The following is a 24,244-nucleotide window of genomic DNA, read 5'->3' on the forward strand; positions in this document are numbered from 1 at the left end:
CCCTCCTGACAGGAAAATAGGATTCCTTGGTGGCATTATGACCGCTTACACGTGGGAAGAAAAGGGGCCAAATTCAGCCGAAATATCTCGTGTAACAAAAATGTTAGATGGGATTGAATGGCGACCTACAGAAATCACAAAAAAAGGCCTTGGGACGGGGAGGGGGGCCTTAGCAGTTAAAGGGTTAAAACGGTCAATGTGCAACAATAAATACACTTCAAAATACTTTCTCAGAATCCATACAAAGCAAGTAGATACTCTTTAGAGATGCTTCATACACACTTCCTACACCCTGAGGTGACTTCACTAATTAGTAAAGCAATGGCATTCATATATCACTTTTATACTTTGTACATTTTGAGGTTGGTAGGAAAGAAAGGTTAGAAGAAGGAAAAAGGTTAAACAGGTTCTCCGTGCATGTGAGCACTTTAAATCTTCCACTGAAGTCTAGTTAAAAACTCTTCCCAGCAATATTTGTTTAAAACTAATGCATCGCCAATGAGGGACAGCGAGAATCAAAGTCAATGGAATAGAAGAGTCTACAGGGAGCCAGGACAGCCAAAATCAATTGGAGCAAAGTCTATGGAGCTGAGGCACTACTTGGATAGTAAAAGTCTTGCACAAAGTTAGAGAGTTTGTTGAAGAAAAATCAATGTAGGGTCACAAGCTGTTACACTTGTGAAAGTTAGAGATGAGATCAACTATATAAAAGCAGCTACTGCAAGTCTCAACTGAGAAGAGCAAGCTACAGACAATGAGGAAGAGCAAGCTACAGCCAATGAGGTAAGTACCCCAAAGTCAGAACAGTACCTTTTTGTTTAGAATAATAGGATCCATCTGCCTCCTGTTTGGTTGCAGTGATGCAGATCCTGTGTTCCTGGGCCTCAATCCTAGGTACAAGAGAGAGAAGGTCTGGGGACTCCTGTGGCAGCAATTTGATGGTCAGCTGCAGCTACAGGCTCTTTTTGGATCACCAGCACTTCGTGGTTTCAGCGCTCGTTAAACCGCACCACTGCAGATCTTGGACACCGGTTGTGCTTCCTTCACTCCTTGAGTCCTGCACTCTGGTGAGGTGACTCGAGCTTGGGTTGTCTTGCTTCGGGAGGGTCCTCGGGAGACTCCTGGAGCTTTTGTCCGGCTTACGGGCCTTGCACTCGACTACGGATTGCTCAACCCCTGGCACTCTGTTCCTGCAGCAGCAAAGAAGTACAACCAGTCAGGGAAGGTCTTCCAGTAAAGTTTGTCTTGGGGTTAGTTGGTCCCAGTAACTCAAGGGGGAAAAAAAAGTCATCCTTTCCGGAGCTTCTCTTGTCGATCAGAAAAAGGAGTTTCAGCACAGCAGCAGGGCTTCACCAGGCAGTTCAACGGTCCAGGAGGATGCAGCAAGCTTTGTTCACGTTTTCTTCGTCTGGTTGTTCTTCCCAGTGGTCGACTCGGTCTTCAGTCTAAGAAGCCTCGCCTTTTAAGCAGGTTTCTCCCATTCATGAACAGCCTAGCTGTCACTCGCGCAGCAGGGTGGCTGTCCTACAAGGACAGCCAATCCGGGCTCGGTGCATTCAGGTTTCCATAGAGACAAAGTTTCGGGTGTTAGGGAGAATACTCAGAAATGTGCTAATTCCCTCCACCTTAGAGACCCCCAGCAACTTTGCTGGATTTTAAGGACTTATTTTTTTTTACCTGGAGAGTGAGACCCTTTTTTCCCACTCTCATGTATTATTTTTTTTTTAAACCTTTATTTATTTAGCTTGACAACACATAAGAGAACAGGCGGAAGCCCAACCAGGGCAGGCATTGACAATTGCAGATCATACCGTTAGTTCACAACGTTATATATAGCATTACGTATATGAGCATGAGGGGTACAGTCACACAGGAGACAACTGATTAGCCAAGAGTTCAGGCAGTGGTAGAGGTAGGAGAAGAGGAAGCAAGGGATGCAACGTCCGAGTCCTTAACGGTGGACGCCATATAAGAGCGAAACTTCAGCCAGATGTTCCTGGGCCTAGAATGTGTCGGCTGTTGATTAGACCAGGCATCTTCTGCGTCCGATGCCCAGGTTAACGCCCTAAGCCATTGAGTGTGTAAGGGTGGACCTGGGCTGAGCCAGCATAGTAAGATGCAGCGGACAGCAAGCAACATACAGAGGCCAGCCAGTTTTTTAGAGTCTCGACCCAAATCAGGGAAGTCATGAAAGAGGTACAATACTGGGGACGAGTCGATTGCGCAGTCCAGAATGGCCGCCATGGTAGCAAATACCTCCTCCCAGTACTGCGCCAGTTTAGGACAGAACCAGATCATGTGTATGTATGTGGCGCTGTCAGTTCCGCACCTGGGGCATCGGGGGGAAAGGTCCTTTGGCATGCAGTGCAACCGGATTGGACTGAGGTGGTATCTGTGCAGGACTTTGAACTGGATCAATTTGAATCGGGAGTTAAAGGACACATTCTGGGTGCGCGAACACATTAGTTTCCAGCGTTGGTCAGACACTTCCAACCCCAAGTCCTCTGCCCATTTGTGTTTATCGAAGAGGGGTTCATTTTGGTTTGCAACAGAGCGTATAGTCTGGATAACTTCCCCTAAAGGAATTGAAGCTGCACAACTCTGCAACAGCTGGGTCGTCAAGAGGTATCGTAGGGAAATCAGGATATCTGATTTTAAGAACTTTTCGGAGGGACGAGTATTGGAGCCACGCGGACGGTTTCCGTCTGAGGATGGGTGGATGATCTGGCCACTCAATGAAATTACCATTCTCAAAAATGTCTCGAGTGCTTCATAGCCAGTTTCGGGCCACCGGCGTATGATGGATGGTGGTACGTATGGGACCCCTGGAAGAAAGTTCCACAGTGGTAAATCGCCGTAGAATGTAACCCTCGCAGTATTTACGAGAGGTATGGCAGGAGGTCCGCACCGAACACTACAGTACTATCGAATGAGATCTGCATATCAAGCACGTTGGCCATACTTCCCTGTCGAACCCCCCTCCCACCCATGCATACAATTGGTCACAACACAGGCTGAACTGGGAATATCCAAATTGTATAAAACAATACAGACCCACATTTCTACGACCAACCAAGTGAAAGAGAAATGGGAAGCAGATATGAAAATGCCAATACCTGAGGGTAAATGGGGAAGATATTGTGCGCTTACAAAAAGGGTGTCGCTCAATGCGGGATTGCGCCAAATAGTTTAAAATCCTTAACAGATTACACTACACCCCTGCCAAAATTGCTAAATTCACACCTGATGATTCAGCCAACTGCCCCAAATGTGGGTCCCCGCAAGCGGGATCCTACCATATGTGCTGGGAATGCCCATTCGTGGCATGGTTCTGGGAGAGGGTTGCAGCTATGATGACAGATGTCACACAGATCCCCCCCCCGCATTTGACCCCCCCAAAAATACTTGTTCGGAGATATTGGAAAATGTTCTGAAAAAAATTAGAAGACTGTTTAATGTATCATGTGTTATTGCCAAGAAATGTATATTGCAAGCATGGAAAAGCCTGAACTCCCCTACCATGAAAACTTTCCTGCGTGAATTAACATATCCTAATGAATGCGAGGAACAGTACGTGCTGACTCAACCAAGCACTAGTCAACCGAAGGACATTTGGGGCCCTTTCAGGGCATACCTATGCGATCTGCTCTCGGACAGCGAAACAGCTAGGTAAACTGTTGAACATTTGATTAAGATATTGTACGATAGACCATATGATGTGTTGATCGAGTGCCACTGTAACTGTTGAGACCATCAAAAATGTTTAAAAAAAAATAATCGCTGTAGAATGGATGGGGCGTGTCTGATAGTTTCCAAATTTTAGAGAGTGCATGGGATGTGCTAACAGGGTCCAACGACTCCAGCATAACCGGCAGAGGAAAGAGAATCAAGGAGCGGATATCTTGGTCATTGACTGCCGTTCTCTCAAGTCTAACATGCGGAGGGGGGGTCCTGTATATTAAACCAGTGCGAGGCAAACTGAGCCTGCGCTACCAACCGGTACTTGAGAAAATCTGCGGTCCTGAATCCACACCCTTCCATGTGGGTGGTCCATGTCGCCAGTTTTAGTCGAACTGCCCCAGAGTGCCACAGAAAGGCATTAACAGTACGGGTTAACATTTGAAAGAAGCCATCTCCTGGCCATAAGGTGAGGTTGGTGAACTTATATAAGAGTTGGGGGAAAACTACCATCTTTAGGATCCCAATCCGACCTACCAGGGAAATTGGAAGTCTCGCCCAGCCGGGAGCCTTTTCAGTGAGTTTCGTAAGGTACTTCTGATAATTCTCCTCAAACAGTGTCTCAGGACGGCGAGCCACCTCTGTACCGAGGTAAGTAAAGCTCCACTGGGACCAAGTGAACCCCTTAAGATCGGGAGGGGGAAGCGTGCATTCACTGAGTCGGAACAGGGTAGATTTGCAACAGTTTACTTTGAGTCCAGAGATGCATCCAAAGTGAACAACATCTTCCAGTATCGGCGCAAGGTTGGTGGAGGGGGACCAGATGTACAGCAGGGCATTATCGGCATATAAAGAGATGATATCCACTTGGCCTGCTGTTCGTAGCCCTATATGTGCGTGGCACTGGCGCATATTATCTGCGAACGGTTCCATGGCTATAGCAAAGATTAAGGGAGAAAAGGGGCAGCACTGCCTCGTGCAATTTGAAATGGGGGCGAGCATCTGTCCACGGTACGGACTCTGGCCACCGGATCGCAGTAGAGTAGCCTAACACATGAACAAAACCTGAGACCGAATTTACATTTTTCGCGGACCCGCCAAAGTTACTTCCATGAGAGTCGAAACCTTTTTGCATGTCCAGTGTAGCATCACGTTCGGGTTAATTTTACTGATAATATTAAATTGTCCTCAAGTTAAGGGAGTTGGAACGTCCTGGAATAAATCCTGCTTGATCGGGGTGAATGATATGTGGCATAAAGGGGACTAAGCGTAAAACTAGCAATTTGGCGAAAGGGGGCGTATGAGCCGCATTGGGTAGGGGGCTTGCCAGGTTTGAAAAGAACCGTTATGTCTTCCCGGAGAGAAGGGAGCCTGCCCACTTCGCAGGCTTCATCCCACAGGGCCATCAAGTGAGGAATTTAGGATTGATTTAAAGCGTTTATAGAACTCTACAGGGAGGCCGTCCGAGCCCGGGATTTGCCCGATGACAGTGAGTCGATGGCCTCTGAGAATTCCTCCGTAGTGAACGGCTTCTCGAGAGAGCCATTAGTTTCATAGGAGAGGACCAAAAGGGGGAGGCTGTCTAGGTAGGCATCGATCTCGGCTGTAGGGGTGTTATCTTCTGAATAAAGAGCTTCACAGAAAGCCAGGAACTCGGTGTTAATATCCTGCAGGAGTGCGGCTAGAGTGCCGTCTGCTCTCTCGACAGCAGGGATGTTGGGGGATCCGAACTCTCGACGGATGAGTCTGGCTAAGATTCGGCCTGGCCGCTCACCCTCCCCATAGTTTCTCGTGAGCTGGGGGTTGTCGAGGAATTTCACCTCTCATTCCGCATGAGCTCGGAATGTGTAGTTCCGTACCCAAGACGCTATGATCTCGGGAGAATGAAGGAGAGCGTATTGGGACTCGAGGGAAGCGAGAGCCAACTCACTTTTCCAGATATCTCCTCGAATCGCTTTCAGAACACCACTTTCTTTGGAGATAGCGATACCGCTGATGTAGTCGTTAAATGTCTCCCATAAGTTGGATTGTATAGAGACCGAGTTAGTGTTGAATTAAAGTCTTCAATGGCAGTCTCTAGTTCTGAGGCAAAGGCTGTGTCAAGCAGGGAGTGTGGTTTCATTTTTCATCCCTGGGTTCCTACGTAGTCTGGGCCCCAGCAAAGAGAGATAGTTACGGGGGAGTGGTCGGTAACGGTTCTAGGGAGAATCGACTGCTGTGAAACATTTCTTATCAGTATGTCTGATATCAGCCATCTGTCAATCCTAGAATGTGAGTCGTGAACTGAGGAATAGGAGTATGCTCGGGACTCTGGGTATATCAGACTCCATACATCTACGATAGCCAGTCGAGGAAGTGATGACAGAATGGTGTAGGCTGCTTTAGAGAGTTGGCGGCGTCTGGAGCCTGATCTGTCGAGGTCCACATCCAGTACTGTGTTAAAGTCGCTCCCCCCCCACACAGTACCGTTACCATAGGGAAGCAGTCTGAGAGAGGATAAGTGGAGGTAAAATTCGGGGTCATCCACATTAGATCCATAGATGTTCAATAACACCAGTTCTTTATTTTGTAGGGCACCATGGAGCGGTACATATCTACCCAGTGGGTCTGTCTGTGAGGATTTACATGTACATTTGAGGCTTCTATGGATCAGGGTCATCACCCATCGACTCTGGGTAGAGTAGTTGGTGTAATATCTTTGGGGACCCCACACTTTGGCAAGTTTTTCAGTGTTCAGCACACGCGTGCGTTTCTTATGAAAGGATTTTCACTCTGTGGCATTCAGCGTATAGTTGTAACTGTCACATTTTCTAATTACCCAGCCCCCGCATATTCTAACTCATGAGTATTACGTTATCGTCGCCCATTAGGGTAGCAGCACTGCATAGACTTTGAACTACGGAGGGATGAAAGCCTAGGGGCTGGAGCCCAGGATAGACGAGCAAGCCCTCTCTTGGTGTGGGGCTGACCTGGCATTGTCTCGCCCTCCGCCCTCTTCATGAACATCAAGCCTTTTTTAACATGACACCCATTCCAACCCTCCCTCACCCACATCCCTCCCCCAAACAGAGGAATGATAACCCCATAGCCAAATCCAAACCAATGGCATCAACGCCTGGGGGCCTGTGTGCTGGCCTAGCGGCAATGCTCCGGGCTTGGGGCACATTAAGGATAGAGACGATGCATTGAGAACCATTAACATATGAAATCATGAAGATCTTATGACATGGAGATCAAAACGTCATAAGGCCAGAGTGAACTGTAAGCACATAACTGAAGTATGGATCTCCTACGCCCATGGGTTGGGGGACGCCCCTCCCGATAGGTGTTCAAACGTGTAAGAGACGACAGCAGAGTGATGTGGCCATGGACAGTCAACCAGGGAAGTGATCGTCTATGAATTTGGAGGCCTCCTCGTGGATCGTGAAAAAGAAAACCTTATTAGAGTGTTCAATTTGCAGCTTGGCACGGTACAGCATGGAACATTTGACCTGCAGATCGCACAGCCTCTTAACTGCCAGGAAGGTTTTGCGTTCCTGTTGAACAGCTACTGAGAAGTCAGGGTATAAGTGGATAGACTAGAGGACCCCAGTAAAAGTTCCCCTTTGGCTCTCGCTGCCCTGAGGATGGCATCTCGATCACAGAAGTTCAGAACCCTGGCTATGATGGGGCGCGGGTGCGCGCCAGGTCTGGGTTTTGCTGATAAAGCTCGATGGGCTCTTTCTATTGCTAACTGCTGGGGGTCTCTAAGTTGTGGAGGGAATTAGCACATTACTGAGAATTCTCCCTAACAGCGGGTCGTGGGTGCCATCATTGCAATTTTGCACACTGTTTTCACCAGTGTCTCAGTGCAATTAGTCTAGTTTAATTTTTGGAGTATTTTTTGGGTTTACCTGGGCAGCTTCTAGATATGCCATTTGATTGTTTGGGCAGAATTCAATTTTTTTAGTTTTTTAAAAACATATTGTGCCCTGGCCTTGTCAGGAGGGGATCAGTACCCCTCTCAACCATGGTTGGTAGCCAGTCTCGTCTTTGAGGCTGTATGGTGGCAGGTGAGAAGACCCCAATTCATGCTGCCTCTATGCTAATTTGTTTCTTTGTGGTACTGTAGTGCATCACCCAATGGCTGTGAGCTAAATTGCTGGCAGAGTATGCTCGTCATTCCAGAAATCTAAAGAAGTATGAACGAACACAGAGAATATGCTGCAGCACCCCGACTTGTGACTATCTAGGCAGGAAAGAACAACTCCAAGGAAGAGACATGATCTCTGCAGCCACCTGCATACATGTATGCCCAGGTGACTGTCCTGCAGGAGGGACCAAGATTGTTCTGCCATGAATGAGCTCCAGCTCCAGTCAGCCATTTATTGCACAGCAGCCCTGTGACACCTGAAGGGAAGTCCCTAGTGGGGCCCCTAGACCACCAGCAACTTAAGCCAGAGGTGAAACCCCCAACTGGAACTGCACTTACCTTGGGGAACAGTCCCCCCCAACTAGAACTAAGACAGAATAAAACACAGGCCACCATTGTTGTTGCACGGCTGTCCCACGTGGAAAAAGTGGACATAGCTTAACTCGACATTTAAAACCTTCTTCATAGTTCTAACCCCTTCTCGGCGGGTGAACATGGTGCTCAATTGGAGAGGGATAGACTGCCAATCAGTAACTAGAAAAGGGGATACAATGATTCCTCCCCACCCCCCGGAAACTGGAAGTTGTTTGGGTGAAGTCAGAGGAGGTGGCAGATCAAGAGACAAGCAGGAGGAAGGTCTGTGGAGTGGACAGTGGAGGCAATTGTTCTAGTATGTGAGCCATTGGTTAGTGCATGTGGTACTTTGTTGTGAGTGTACGTGGAAGAGTAACATGTGGTTAGGTGAGATAGTGTAAGGGGTGGCTGTGACGTGTTTGTGTGCAAGTGAAAGGGATGGTTTTGGAGTAGGTTGTGGCTGGAGTTGTAATAGCATTTTGGAGTGATAGTGGTGTACAGTTGTGGTGGGGATGGTTGTTGTAGTGTTTGTAGTGGTGTGGGTTGTGTGAGAAACCCGAAGGTGTCTCCCCCACTAGTCTGTGGGTATCTGTCATCTAGGTGGCCAGGACACGGGCCTCGCTTTTGGGTCCAGTTCCTGGGGGTGGATCAGTGAGGAGTATCACCTGGGTGAGGGGCCTTCGGTGAGTGGGAGTGGGACACCGGATGGTGAGAGGTGGTATCCCCTTCATGCAACACATTTACCCCATCTTACCAGGTAGGATATTTAGGAACTCTTCCCTCCCCCCTTTACAACGCAGACACTTTCTCACGGACAACCCGCTATAAGGGAAAACAAACTAACACCTGAGCCGTGTAGCTGACATGTCCCAATACTATGGTCAGGCGAGGTCAGGCAATTATCGACAATCACTCACACCTGACTGCCATTACACTTCCCCACACGGCTAAAAGGTGGAGCACGAGAGCACGCTCCGAGCGAGGCAAAGCACACAAGGAAATGACAGTTTCGAGACGACAGCTGAGCAGGAGGGAAAAGACTGCAAAACCGAAGGGGATCGCAAGGAGGGAAATTCCCTTGACCTTTTCAAAAAGGAACCATTATTTCCCAGAGACCTGGAGAATAGAAAGCATAAGACCAGGAAACCAGGCTGAAGAATCCTGCATTGTGTCGGATATACCCGTGGCCCTCCGGTGTCAGTAATCAAGGCAGGGAGAATCACCAGCTGTCACGGTACAGTCCTTGGCACTAAGAACAAAGCAGCATCAGTGAAGTCAACACGGCCGATGAGTTGGGGAGACTGATAGAAGACCAATCTGTGTTAAAGCTAGGGTTGCACAAGGCAACATTGTATGGCGAGCGCTGGAACAAACATTGTTAAAACGCATGTGATAAGAGATGCAAGTGAAGTTAAACTGGTGATGAGTGATTGAACTTTAAAGCAAGCTACAATAGCTTTGACGGAGTGGTCTGGCACTGAGTGATTGCTCAATCGAAGGTCCCTGTATGGTAGCCAGCTGAAGAGTAATAGTAGATAAATTTGGTCCAAGCCCAGCAGAGGGAGACCAATTGAAAAAGAAGAAAAAATGTGAATCGACGTGGTCTTGCGACAGGTTGGGCAAAATCCTGCGCTCAGTCAAAAGTCTTTGATTTTGGTGAAATAGAGAAAGTTTAGCAAAGTATATGAATTTCGTCCGAGCGCGGCAGAGGGAGACTAAATGAAGGTTTTGTGTTAAAGTGGGTCTGGACAGCAAATCACCCGAGAATTTGTGCTGGTGAAATCCTAAGAGGAAAGGAACTTTGATGTTTGACGTGTTGCATCAGGCCATCTGAAATAAGAGACTTTGAATGGCAGAGAGACTTTGGCACGGAAGGCCCTGATGTTGAAGTCTTGAACTGCATCCTCGTGCTAGAGATGCCAGAGTGTGCTAAGCTAGAGTGTGCCAACTTGTCCTGTGCTGAAAACTTGGTCAAAGGGGGCCAACGGCTTGAATATCCTGAGAGATAATTTCTTGAACCTTTCCTTTTGCATAACATTTTCCCACACTATTTGTATTTAGAAGTAAGGATTGGCAGTAGGTTTATTAGTATAGGGCCTTTTATTTTGACAAGTGTTACGGATAATTCTCTGCGGCCCTTTTTCCCACTCTCTCATGTATTGTAAAGTGATTTTGAACTCTGTTTCTTTTGGTTGTGAAGTCTGACACACTCCATAGACATCATCTTTTATATTGTGTCACACAGCACCTTCATTGCAGTGGCACAGGGAAGCCTTTCAGATTTACCAAAGGTTTTAATATCTTCTTTTGGATAAACTACTGTTTCCAAGAATAGTAAAGTGAAATGGACTTTACTTATTTGTAACTTTCCAGACCCAGCACACACTATCTAACAATAGGGTGCTGGAGGGATTACTTAGTATCCCCTTTGTCTAGCTTGTCATGTATCATTTTTGTTACCCTTTCCTTGACGAATGGCTGGTGGCAGTGGTTTACTTTTTACTTCCGTTGTGTCTTTACCGCGGGCTGTGTTCGCAGCCACATTAAAGCACCCATGGGTGCCATTTTTTTCGAAATGGCCCCGGTCTTCTTTTTTGCCATTTCTTTGTGGAAAGATCCTTCTTGAGATTTACTCTGCGCGCCAAACCAGGTTTTGTCCCTTTGTTTGTTTTGTCTTTGGCGGGATTCACGAGTGAAGCCTGCCTCTGGCTCCAGGGTGTCTGGCAGGGGCAGGAAGTGAGGGAGGTGCCCGAAACTCCCTGTGCTTGGTCTCAGGACTTCCAACACAGGAATGCACTCTTAGGCGATTGTCCAGCTGGCTGTCCGGTAAGGACTACGCCCCTGCTGGAAGACTGACAGCTAGGCTGGAATGAATGGGAGAAACCTGCATAAAACGCAAGGCTTTTTGGCTTCGAAGGCAGAGTCAACCACTGGACGAAGGAATCTGAAGAACTTGGAAGAGACGCCTGCTGCAACTCCTGGACCGTTGGTTTGCCCGGTGACGCCCTCCTGCTGTGCTGAAGCTCAGATTTCATATCGACAGAGAAGCCCTGAAAAGACGACTTATCCCCTTGAGTTGGTGGGACCAATCAACTCCAAAGTAAGCCGCCTGGACATCCTCTCGTTGCTGGTTGAATTTCCACTGCAGTCGCTGCTGCAACCGAATAGCCAGGGAGAGGAACACCAGATTGTGTGCGTTGCTTTTAAGATGGCCAAGAGCTCCAGGAAGATCCTCCAGACTCCCAGGAAGCAGGACTGACCGGGTCTGAGCCACCCCAACATAGTGCTGGACCCCAGATGTAAGGAAAGCCCATCTCTACAGCCAGGTACCGCAGTGTTGCTATTTGCGGTAGACGTTTGGAGCTGAAGCACCCAAGTGCCACTTGTTTGAAGCTTGCTGGTTACAGTCTGTGATTGTCCCATTGCAGTGCAGGAGTCCCCAGAAGTCCTCCCTCTTGTCCCCACGACTGAGGCACAGGAACACCATGATCTATAGAGCTGCACAGGAACAGAGGCCGTATGCTGTACTTTTTCTCTAACCTAAAGGTACTGTACAGTGTAAGAGAACTTACCTCTTGTTGTGTAACCTCACTTGTCCTTGTTGGAGACTTGTGTTGGTTGCATCTGTAGAGTTGCTATAGGCTTCTTTACCTCACAAGCCTAATCAGCTTGTGTCCCTACTTTGATTTCTTCTATCCTACAAAAACTTTTTAAACCTTGTGCAATACTTTCTACTTACCTGCAAGAAGTGCTTCAGCTCACCTTGACTTTTGCTAACTTAACATTGGCTGGCCTTGCTCTCTGAATGACTCGTCTCTCTTCTGCTTATGTGTTTTGCCTTCCTTCCAGGAAAGGGTTAACTGACTTTGCATTGGGGGGTTATTTTGAAAGTACTTATCTGCCTAAGAATAATTGTGTGAATACTTGTCTATTCTGAAACCTCTTTTCTTTGACGCTCCTCTCGTACATTCTAAATACAACAGTGATATATTAATGTCCACAACACCGTAGCTATTGAAGTACCCTGAGGTGGTGTAGCTAGTGTCTGTGGGTCATCCCAAATGGGTAGTTGCTGATATAGAAAACTTGCAGCCTGATTCATGGAATTATTTGCCATGTAAAACGCACATTTGCGTGCCTTTCTGCCCAAAAATCCCTGTTTGAGGTATGGGGATTTTCGGGAAGAATGGTGCGCAAATGTGTGTTGTGCGCGCAAATAATTCCATGAATCTGGGTGATAATGTGTATTTCTGAAGTGTATTTGTGTTACTTCATATTGCACCCTTTTGAAGAAGGCTTATTCAAACTGACTGCTAAATAAATTAATAATTGTTTAATCAAGAAACCTTGTGTGTAAGAGTTTATTTGAATACTTGTCACTGTGAATATCTGTGTAACTCCCATACAACTCACATTGACCCCTCTTCAGATAAGCCTGGCTACTCGACCACACTACCAACCTATGTAGTACAGACTTCTACCAAAGGTTGGGTTCCTATTGCCAGGAGGTCAGGGTTGTTGTAGTGCACCCAAAAGGTACTGCATACAATCTTGTCTAACAAGACACCACTAGGACTGCGTGATTATTTGATGGTTATAGCTTGCTCCCATTTATAGATTTAGGATAAGATTGGTGTTTTTCAAACCCAATTAAAGTTCACATTCCACAAACGGGTATAGTTCCAGTTGCGACAACCCAACAACTTGATAAGGTTCTTAAATGGTGAGAGCCAAAAGAAAACTTGATTCCAGTTTGGTAGTTTGCATGTGAATATTCTTTAATAATTATCAAAGGCGATGTCTCTAAACACTCTACACGTGTTGCACCCTTTTTTATTCAAAGGGATCTTCAGGAGAGTATCTGGTGAGAACAAACCAAAGCAATTTTCTCCAAGATGCTATGTATTACAACAAAAGGTGATTTGATGTACAAAAACTACCCAAAGGTGAACAGAGTTAAATAAACGAACTCAAAGAGGGCAAGATAACGACAATCAAATTGAAACCAAATTCATCATAACATTTCTTAAAACACTGTTACTTTCTAATATCAATGTATTAGTCTGTGCACAGTTGCCACTTTAAAAGTTTTCTGAGATTTGGCTCAGTGTGTGATTTTAGAATTATAAGCCAATGACTCATATTTTTTTATTTTGAAGGGTGTTTTAGAGCAAGGCTACTCGCCTATTGTTTGACAGTATTCAAGCTTAGTATTTGGTGTTTAAATTATTTCTCCTTAACAATATTTTGAGTTACAATTCTATTGTGTCCAGTCTTATTCAGTAGCTGGCCTGGGTGAAAGAAGAAAAAAATAGAAAATCCCTAATCAATTTTTTTCTTAAGTAGAAAAACAAGAAATTAGAATTTACAAAAAATGCAAATTTAGTGGTAAATTGGATGCAGAGCGTTTACCTAAATTAGAAGAGTGAAGCGAAAAAGAGGGATCCGATTATCCTCCTCCGTTGTCCAGCTAATCTGATGCACAATGCTCAGGTGAAATTCAGTCTTTGACAATGCAATTGGCTTCATTCATTCGAGACACAAAGAACATAATTCAACAACTGGACACCATACCATGGCAAGAAAATACAGCTTCGTTAATTTGGATGTTGTCTCACTATATACCAGCATTAAACACGATCAAGTTATAAGCACCACAGATTTCTTTCTCAAGACTCAGTCAATATCCTACAAAAAACAAAACAACAATGATTCTACAAATTTTAAACTTCGCTCTCAGCAATAACATCTTTTGCTTTGAGAAATTGATTTATAAACAACTCCAAGGAACTGCTATGGGGTCCAAATTTGCCTCATAGTACGCAAACGTTTTTTTATCGGTTTCTTTGAGTATAACCACGCTTGGAAACCTGTGGCCTTCAATGACTCCAGAAACATTGTTTTCTGGGGTCGTTATATTGACGATATCATCATGATTTTGGAAGGAGACACGTCGGAATTAACACAATATGTGGAACACCTAAACAACAACGAATATAATCTGCGATTTACAATGAACCAAAGTAAAGAGAAAATTCAATTTCTAGACCTATAATTGTACATGGACCACAATAAAATTCTCACTAAACTTTTCGCAACCTACAGCGGGCAACCACCCGAAACACATGATTGCCAATATACCGTATGGAGAAATATTGCAACTAAAAAGAAGCTAGTACACAGTCATTTTATGAAACTAAAATTGAACATACAGTAAGAAAATTCAAGCAAAGAGGCTACAAACACTGCAAGCTGAGAGAATCAATCGCAAAAGCTGAATCAACGAGAGATTTTCTGTTAAAAGACAAACCCAATGCAAACAACTAAATTGATCACCATCTACAGCTCTGATGCACCATTTCGATGAAAAACTCTCAACAAATACTGGAGAATACTGAAACTAGGTGACAATATCGGGAGACCTATAGATGAAACACCACAAATTTGTTATCGAAAAGCTCCAACACTCAAGAACATGGTAAATCCTAGCCATTTGAAACCTCTGCAAACATAAGATCTTAGGAGTCTATTGAACCAAAAGCCCCTATATGGCACATACAGATGTGGTCATTGTAAACTTTGCCCGCAAATTACAAATGGAACAAAATTCATCACTTTGCCAAATAGAAATAAAACAATATTACAGCAAATCAACTGCAATAGTAAATATGTAATATATGGGATTAGGTGCATCTGTATTAAATACTATATTGGCAGCACCAATTACTGTAACATGCTACTTTTTTCCCAACCGTTGTCATTGACATGTATGTACCGCATTACCGCATGTACCGCATTGACATGTTTTTATACCTTGTATGTAACCTAAGCTTAAGTAATCTTGTAACTGCTGCGCCCGGCTACCCCTGGGTTTTGTGCGCATTATCAAATAATAAACATAAACATAAACCATAAGATGCTAAAAAAACGGAGTCTACAAATACCTTCGGGCTATCTGAAATAAAGATCTACGCTATCCCCTTTCCATATATCGCAATTCGGAACACCCAAATTTTAAATCTGACCAACTAAAGATCTATGGCTTTGAACAAATAAATGACCTACCAAGAGGCGGTAATAAAGAACTAGCATTAAGACAAAGAGAAGCAAAATTGAGATGTCTTATGGACATTTGTGACTCTGGCCTGAACTGTGACAATGAGTTTTTCAATTGGATATGATGGAATTCAATATTTAGCCATTGCATTCTATCTGTAGGTTTATACCAAGTTATTCTGACTTAAAAAATTGTTCTCTCCATGAAGTGTTATCTTAACTCTGTCTTTGAATTTTGACTGCATTAACTACTGTACGTACCACTTTTTGCCAACTAAATATCAGTATGTCCGTAGTTGCAACCTGATGCAGTTAACCATTGTATTCTATCTGTAGAATTACACATATGTATTCGAACTTAAGAAATGGTTACCTTTCCATAAAGTGGTTTTCAACTTTGTCTTCAATAACATGTTTTCTATTTTTGACTGCATTAATTACAAGACTTTTGTAAATTAAATATTAATATGCCCGGAGTTACCAACAGATAAGTTTGGAAAGTTTACCAATCAATGATTTACCCTTATGTATCATTTATTCATAACTGATGAAATTTGAAGTAAAACAAAATTAAGCCAATCAATGACCATTGATAGTGCTAAACTTATTTAAGAACTTGGGAACATTCTCGTATTATCATAAAAACATCATCCAAAATGCCTGCAATGCGTCACATGTGATGGCGTCATCGTGCACGCACTAAACGAGAAGTGATGACGTCATTGCAGCATTTTTCGACCATTTAAAAGCCCGCAAATTTCACTTGATCATTGTGCATCAGATTAGCTGCACAAGGAAGGACGACAATCAGATTCCCCTCTCTCTTCACTCTTCTGATTTAGGCAAGCGCTCTGCATCCAATTTACCACTAAATTTGCACTTTTTGTAAATTCGAATTTCTTGTTTTTCCATTGATTAGTTGTTGGGATTTTCTATTTTTTTTTCTTCTTTCACCAGGCCAGCTACTGCATTGAATAAGACTGGACACTGAATATAATTGTAACTGAAAATAATGTTAAGGAGAAATAATTTAAACACCAAATACTAAGCTTGAGTAGTGTCAAACAATAGGTGAGTAGCCCCCCTCTAAAACGTCCTTAAAAAAAAAAAAAAACTAATTGCTTATAATTCTAAAATCACACACTGAGCCAGATCTCAGAGAAAACTTTAAAAAAAGTGGCAACTATGCACTGACCAAAAAAATTGATATTAGAAAGTAAGTGTTTAAGAAATGTTATGATGAATTTGGTTTCAATTTGATTCTTTATCTTCCCCTCTTTTTGTGTTTATTTAACTCTGTTCACCTTTTGGGTATTGTTTTGTACATCAAATCACCTTTTGTTATACCTAGTATCTTGGTGAAAATTGCTTTTGTTTGTTCTCACTAGATACTCTCCTGAAGATCCCTTTGAATAAAAAAGGGTGAAACACATGTAGAGAGTTTAGAAATATCGGCTTTGATCATTATTAAAGAATATTCACATGCAACTTCCAAATTGGAATCAAGTTTTCTTTTGGCTCTCACCATTTAAGAATCTTATCAAGTTGTTGGGTTGGCGCAACTGGAATTATACCTGTTTGTGGAATGTTAACCTGATATCTTCAGCAATCAAAACAACTGTATAAACCCAGATGCAGACAACTCTGTTTTCATTTAATACACAACAATCATTAAGGTTGGATACACCCAAAGTAATTAGTCCTCTTACTGATTGCTAATACTGTATAACCCCAATTAAAGTTCAATAAACAACCTTGAAATGTGATCACTTGTCTCTGTCTTACTGTTTGATACCAGGCCTTCCTTACAGTTGGTAGTAATATCAAAGAGTGGTGACATGGCTGAGGAGTGAGTGGCTGAGGGACCGTGGGGACAATGCAGGGAGTAAGTCTAAAGGGGGTTGAAGATGGAAACAGTAGAGTAGTGAGAGAAGAATACCAGTAAGCAAGTGTGTAGAGGAGTAAACGGGTGCGATAGAAAGGTGACCAAATTGGGCAGTGTGTCTGGAAGGCATAATCCAATACTCCTATTAGACGACTAACGACTAGTTGTGAAGTCCCTGAGGGAGCCCAGATAAAGGTGTTCTGCCTTTAGGTCATCATGCATAGTACTAGTAAGAACTTGGACGGTAGGGCGAAATGTACTGTGAATACCATCTTGGGGAGTATGGCAGATTAGTACATATTATGAGAGAGAGGGATGGCCATAGGACACATTGATGTCTTAATAAAAACCGTTGAGCCATTTCAGAGTGTTGCTGTATTCCTTGTGCCATCTTGGACACTTTTGAGAGTTTGTCAAAGACTTTAGTGTAAGACTGGCTGCGCAGTTAGTTTGGCTTCTCTGAACTCCTCACCGGAAGAGGCTCTGATAAACTCAATGTTTTTTGTAGGATCGGAGTTTGTGCATATTTCCTTTTGTCCAGATCTTGTATTCCAGCCTAATAGTTAAGGTTCTAATGAATAGACTAGTCTCAGATGCATTTACTTATGGTAAGATGAATGAGGCAGTAGTTCCCTCTTTTCTATATTATTTGCGCTGGCTCAAGATGGGCATGAGGACAGGGAGCGGACATTCTTTTCTTATCTATGCAAACAACATAGTCGATTATTTTGATTTCTGACCTAAGTCCAGTTTAACAATTCATTAGTACAAGTTCATACTATCTCTCCTCTCACCGCTAGCCTTCTACAGTTGGGATGGAATTGAGGTTTCTCTCGTGACAGCAAGCATTTGGTGTTCAGATCTCGAGTGAATATCATTTTTAAACTGAACTTTATTGCTGTCACTAAGATGAAGCAAGTCAACGTGTAGATTTGCTTTCCATTATCGCCGTTGGGTAGAATTTATCATCGAGATTGTGGTTTTGCCCCTATTTCTGTACTTGTTCTTAAATATGCTCCTTCCTTTACCTAAGGCCTTTTTTCATAAACTGAGGGGATTTTTGTCATGTTGAGTATGAACTGCCAGCAGGACTAGAGTTCATCGGGAGATCTTGGACCTGCCATACATGACTGCGGCAGACTGTCAGTGCCAGACCTAAGAAGGTACTGGTTAGCAGAACCTCAGTATGCTACCTATTGTTATGAATCTCGACATGAACAGCCTTATGTTAGAATTCAGAATGCTCATCTAGCTCCAGCCTCCAAAAGGGATACTAAACTGGATCCATAGTGGAAGGAAGTGGGGAAGCAAATATGAAGCACGCTAAATTATTGGCTTAGACACCTTTTCAGAAATAGGGAGGAAGGCAGTACCTTTTCCGTTGGCCTATGTACCCAACATCCCTGTTGTTCAATTGACATTCAAGTCTAGTTTATGTCAAACTATTGAAACGGGTTTAGATTCAATAATTTTGCGAGCTGTATGTAGATTGGCTGTTTCTAACATTTGATAGATTAAAGTGTATGGGTGCCACAATGCCATTCAGTTTGAGTAGGAAATGAGGCACGGCGAGAAAGATGTGGATGCCATTCTCGGCTCAGCCTCAAATGTCCACACCATTGGATCATAATATCTAAGCACGGAAGACAGTCGGGCAAATTAAATGATCTATGCTAACATTAACATTGCTGCAGTAGAGACCATGTTCCCCTGCTTGAGTAAGTGGAAGCAAGGCATGTGCATAGAAATCTTAAGAGCAGTGGAAATGTGTTGGTGGGCAAATAATCAATTTCTATGATCTAGAAGTATAAATTGTTACAGGCTAGTGTGACAATACTAGCACTCACCTCAGCAAGATCTACCAGACATATTGAGCCATGAGCAATAGGTGTGGGTTTGTGCACTGTTAGGGAGAATTCTCAGAAATGTGAATGTGCTAATTCCCTCCACCTTAGAGACCCCCAGCAACTTTGTGACCCTTTTTCCCCCCACTCATGTATTTTGATGTGTGTTTTTACTTGTGTTCTTTGATTATTGAGTTTTTTCATGTGCTACACAGCACCCTCAGTGCAGTGACACAGGGATGTCTTTTAGACTTCCCCAAGGTTTAAATGCCTTCTCTGGGATCAACTACTGTTTTCCCAGAGAATATTAAAGTGAAATTGACTTTACTAGTCTTTTAAAATTCCTAGACCCAGCACACACCATCTTACAATGGAGTGCTGGAGGAGTTACATAGTGCCCCCTGTATCTAAATACTCATGTAGCAGTCAAATGCGAACAACGGTCCAGGAGTTGCAGCAGCCATCCTCTTCCAGCTCGTCTTCGGTTCTTTCGTTCCAGTGGTCGACTCAGCCTTCCAGTTCATGAGACTCGCCTTTTTAAAGAGTTTTCTCCCTTTCATTCCAGCATAGCTGTCACTCACCCAGCAGGGTGGCTGTCCTTGCCGGACAGTCTGCCAGCCAATCGCATCCTCCCTCTTGTCCCCATGACTGAGAACAGCGAGATCTACAGGAACTGCCAGGAACAGAAGTCTTCAGCTGCATCTTTTTCTTCAATATAAGGTACTTTGAAAACCCGACCGAGAGAACTTGCCTCTCACTGCGAAAGTGCGTGAAACTTTGGCAACTTGCAGGCCTAGTTGGCTTGTGACTCGACATATAACTTTCTTCTGAGAACTACTTACGAGAACCGTGGCAAAGACTTTTCTGTTTATGTACCAGAACCGTTTTTACCTATACAAAACACTAGCCCATTGTCTTTGGCCTACCTATTGCATTGGACCAACTCTGGTGAACTATTTGCACTGTTAAAAGTAACTCTACTTTGTTTTATTAACTTATTCCTTTTTGCTCCTACTTCAATTGCTCTGAATGCCATTTTGCTCCTCCTTCAAAGTAGTGTAAATGTTTCAGAACCGGTTACTGTGAAGTATTGTAGTATATTTTAGCGTGATATTGATTGCCTCCTTTTAGTGAATGTTTTATAACTGACTGTGTAATAAATTAAGTGTTTTACCAAGAAACCTTGAGTGTAAGTGTCTTTTTGAATATTTGTAATTGTAGACCTCTGTGTAACCTCATTACAAGCTCAAATTCCCTCTTGAGATAAGCCTGGCTGCTCAGCTCGCTACCAAAAACTGTGGTACAGACTTGCACTAAAGGTTGGTTTTACTTACATCTGTAGTCATAGTTGTGTAGTGGTCCCAGAGGACACTGCATGCAAACTTTGCCTAACACCCGATAGCACTAGGAGCCAAAAGTAGCTCCTGGTAGCTGTTGGTTTCAAGCTAACCAGGCTCTACAATGCTAGATGCAGGAGCTAAATAGCTTCCAGCTCCCCTCAATTTCGAACCCTGCCTTATTTGATAACTATGTGGAAGCGAAACAAGATTTTGGCTTACAAGGGTACTTAATCTTTCTCTCGGACTCTGCTTTATCTGAAATTGTGTTTAGGTATTCTACCACTAGCTAAGTTTACAAAAAATAGGAATTCTTGTTACACATCATCTTGCCTATTGTCAATGCACCCTCGAAGATGTGATGTATTTCCTACTTTGGTGCACCTCATTTGTTCATATAAGATATGTAAGACTTATTCAAATGTTTACAAAGGTCTTACTGGAAGAGGAGCCGTAGAACTCTGCCAAGACTCTACAAAATCAGATGTGACTGCAGCAGCTATCGCATACTTAGTGTGTCATGGAAGTTTAGGATTATACATGTTTATCACTGGTCTCAAGCTGTGCATCGTCAAATAATACCAGTATACCATATTCTGCACTTTATTTAACTGTGGGTGTTTTTCGGTTCCCTTTTCTCAATCCAAATGATGCAATCCTATAGTAGGTAAGAACTAATATATAACTAGTGCAGTTATCGACCATATGAATTTAGTGGAGATGTTCAATGTGGATTTTTAACATTTGTGGATTGCATCTATCTATGTATATATGGTACATGAAATGTAGGGATGTTTGTATAGATGTATTTGTGATGCTTTTATGGAATTGTTCTGAATGAAGCTAATGGTATGTACTAAATTGTCACCTAAAAAACAAATTAACTATATGTTGAAGGCAGGATATTTTCAACTGCAAATAAGCAGCAGCTCCAGTCTTTTCTGGACATCCAACTTAAGGGTTGTTTACCTTTTGACAAAAAACGGTGAAATGGCAGAGTTCAAGAATGCTAGGTTTAAAAGTCAGAGCTCACCAACATGAAAAAATACTGTTAGAAGGAAGTGGACACCAAATTAAATTCTGGTACTGCTACTCCTACTACTACCACCACTACAAACAGCAGCACCACATCTCCCTATGGTATAGACATGCTGTCTGGGTACTATATCCTAAGGTGGTCTCTACAGAAAGAAAATCTAAATTGCAGGCTATCGTGGCACAGGGTGATCAAAAAGGCACTGGCACAGCACAGGTACGGAGGCAGAAAGACGGCACAGGGTAATTGCAAACCCTAGTAAGCAAATCCGATAGAAGGCTGGTCAATACCGGTCTGCATGCTTGGACTGGAATAAATGCTGCTGGAAGGGCTACAATGAGATGGAACATGGGTCTCCACTTGTAAATCAAAAACTGGTATTAGAAATACTGTGCCTTTTTAATATACCAAGTGCAAAATGAGTGTCTTTTGCATTTGGTATATTTTGATTTCTTTCACTAGAGAAGTGAGCATACCTTCTTTGGGGCCCCTGTTCTTTTATGGATCTGCCAGAGCAACCCAGTTGTTATGTGCAGCCGTCCCAGATCTCCATGCTGAGTCTACTGAGTACAGAACAGGGCTGTATGGAGACTGAGGCAGGAAGAACGGAGCCCAACTGCACGGACTCCCGATTAAATTCTATGGATATGTGGTCCAACATAGGCTAACATGTACTTTGAGATCTACAACCATGATGCAGATCATGGTTACTAAGCTAAATAAGTTAAATTGGTAGGTAGGACATTCCAACTTCTGAGCGATGTGCTCTGTGAGTAGGGAACAATGTCAAATTTTAGAAGTGGTAAAGGGACAGACCCTGCCATACTCCTTTCTAAACTGTTAAGGTAATTGCCAGTTGTACCTTTAGAACACTGCAACAGACTTGCAAAAATATCTTAATTCGCCCAGAAAAGAACACTGCTACTGTAATCTGAATAGAAACTAGTACTCACCCTGCCAACATCAATTTGTTACTTTAGAGGTGGTTATCCGCGTGCCGTTGGCAAGCCTGTTTGAGTCCAGGATTTGTCAGTGGTGGTGCTGATAGCATGCTCAACAAGTCTCCGGGACTAGATTGTTAGGGTTAGGCACTCTGTGCTTTATAAAGAGGATCTGTATGAGGGGTGTTATCTGTAAAGTGGTCGGCGCATGCCAAAGCTCACTATTCATTTTTATTGGTAGGTTAATTGTTTATGTAAAATATGGAGGTTTGCTTGTGGTTGGCCAACCCCAAACCATTGCGTGATATTCCGATTGTCGAAAAATAAAGCCATAATAACAAGTTAATTTCACTTTTTTTCTTAGTCTTCCCATGGACTTGCAATGAATGGAAATAATGCCTCTACAGGAAAAAGAGTAGGTAAGACATGCAAGCAGTATATATATATTTTTAAAATCTGTCATAGATTGAAAGAATTCAATTGAATCTATGAAAGGTTTTGACTGCACTTGCAGTTCAATCCAACCCATTAGACATTGGCAATATCCCTGCAAAAGGACATTTTGAAAATCATATTCTTTGAATTTTATTTTCCACTCCTAGAGGAAATGGAGAAACTTTTAACCACTGAAAACATGACTGCTAAACCCTGGATATGGAGCATATTTGTAAATATAGATGGATAGCTGTTAACCAGTGGAATGTATTCTGTTGGGTTCTTAGTGACATCTGATGGTCAACGAGGCTGATGCTAGAGTTGCCTGTCGCTCGAAACCTGAAGAGAAATGTGCCCTGTAGTTGAAAGAATGTGATTTTGTCAACCACACTCACTTTTAAACTACCTTGATTTTGACTCCTGTTGGTCATAGGACCAGTATACATATGTTTATGGGGGCGGGGGGTATGAAAAGTGTGGTTGTTGGGTAGACAGCCAGGGGCACCCGCCCCCTCATTAAAAGAAATGTGTACAACCAACAGGAGTCGACCTAAAGAGTGTAGGTAAATGTGGTTCATGAAACTGCATAGAACCAGTTGAAAGCTATCAATATATAATTATATCGTGTGTATGGGTTCCTTGTCCCATCCTTTCCCAGCCAATTGTCTTTAAGGACAGCATTGCAGTGGGTGTAAAGTGGAAGCATGAGGCACTGTATAAAATGTAAAAAATATGAAGGGCCTCACTAAGAATTTAGTTGCCTGATGAAAATTGCTGCTTAAGTTGCAGTAATTTGACTTCTGGCACTCTACCATCAATTCTTTCCACTGCCAAATTCTGAGTTGGAGGGTGGAGTGGAGGTAATACCTCCAGCACTAAGTGGAGCTTTTATTCTCCTCTTTACCTTTATTTCGGGTGTCAGATGTACCCCGTTTGTGTAGCCCATTCTTGGCACTAGTGACATTGTGGCCGTAGTCCTGTGGGTAAGGATGGATAAGGCATAATGTGTCATACAGTGTGTAGTTGTAAAAATACAGTTCTTGGCATTGATTTTGTCTCATCTGTGGTTCCAGCATTAGGTTTGCGTCGATTGTGGTGCTGAAGTTTCTTACTGTGGTTGGTGTAACTCACATTGGGCCAATCTCGTTGAGCCAAAGGATTGAGGTTTAGTAAGAAAAATCTGTGCAGCAGGACATGAGTTCTGTTTGGAAGGGTTTAGCTTGAGTCTGTTTGGGGTAGCTCTTCAGTTTGTAGATTATTTGAGTGTCATCTGTGAAGTTGAAACAGATGAGCCAAAGAGGCTGATGTGAGGTCCAGCAAAAGGGGCGGTGAGTAAATATTGAAAAGCAGTGTTTATTGTGTTGATCCTTTGGGTACTGCACGTCTGTTGTTGCTGGGATCTGTAGGGCACTCTAAAGGTGGTTTCAGTTCTGTGTGTGAGGTAGGTGGTGTTCCAGTTTAGGGATGCTCTTATTCTATGGTCTTCCAGTGTTTTAGAAGAATCTTGTGGCTAATGGTATTGAAAGCTGCCGAGCGGTCCAGGAAG

The 24,244-nt window shown here is 43.4% G+C and overlaps 1 protein-coding gene across 4 annotated transcripts in view; it reads left to right on the plus strand.

The window, feature by feature from the left end:
• Positions 1 to 24,244, plus strand: part of ZFAND4 (zinc finger AN1-type containing 4) — a 445,788-nt gene that overhangs the window by 407,620 nt on the left and 13,924 nt on the right. For 3 of the 4 annotated variants that reach the window (XM_069610549.1, XM_069610550.1, XM_069610551.1), the window contains one exon: positions 22,628 to 22,682. The exons of the other annotated variant lie outside the window; for it this stretch is intronic. In XM_069610549.1, the coding sequence (XP_069466650.1) occupies positions 22,628 to 22,682 (55 nt within the window). The remainder of the gene's footprint in view (positions 1 to 22,627; positions 22,683 to 24,244) is intronic. 4 annotated transcript variants of the gene reach the window in all.

The sequence above is a fragment of the Ambystoma mexicanum genome, chromosome 8 (assembly GCF_040938575.1).
Source record: "Ambystoma mexicanum isolate Mex_15411 chromosome 8, UKY_AmexF1_1, whole genome shotgun sequence".
In the NCBI taxonomy this organism is placed as follows: Eukaryota; Metazoa; Chordata; class Amphibia; order Caudata; family Ambystomatidae; genus Ambystoma; species Ambystoma mexicanum.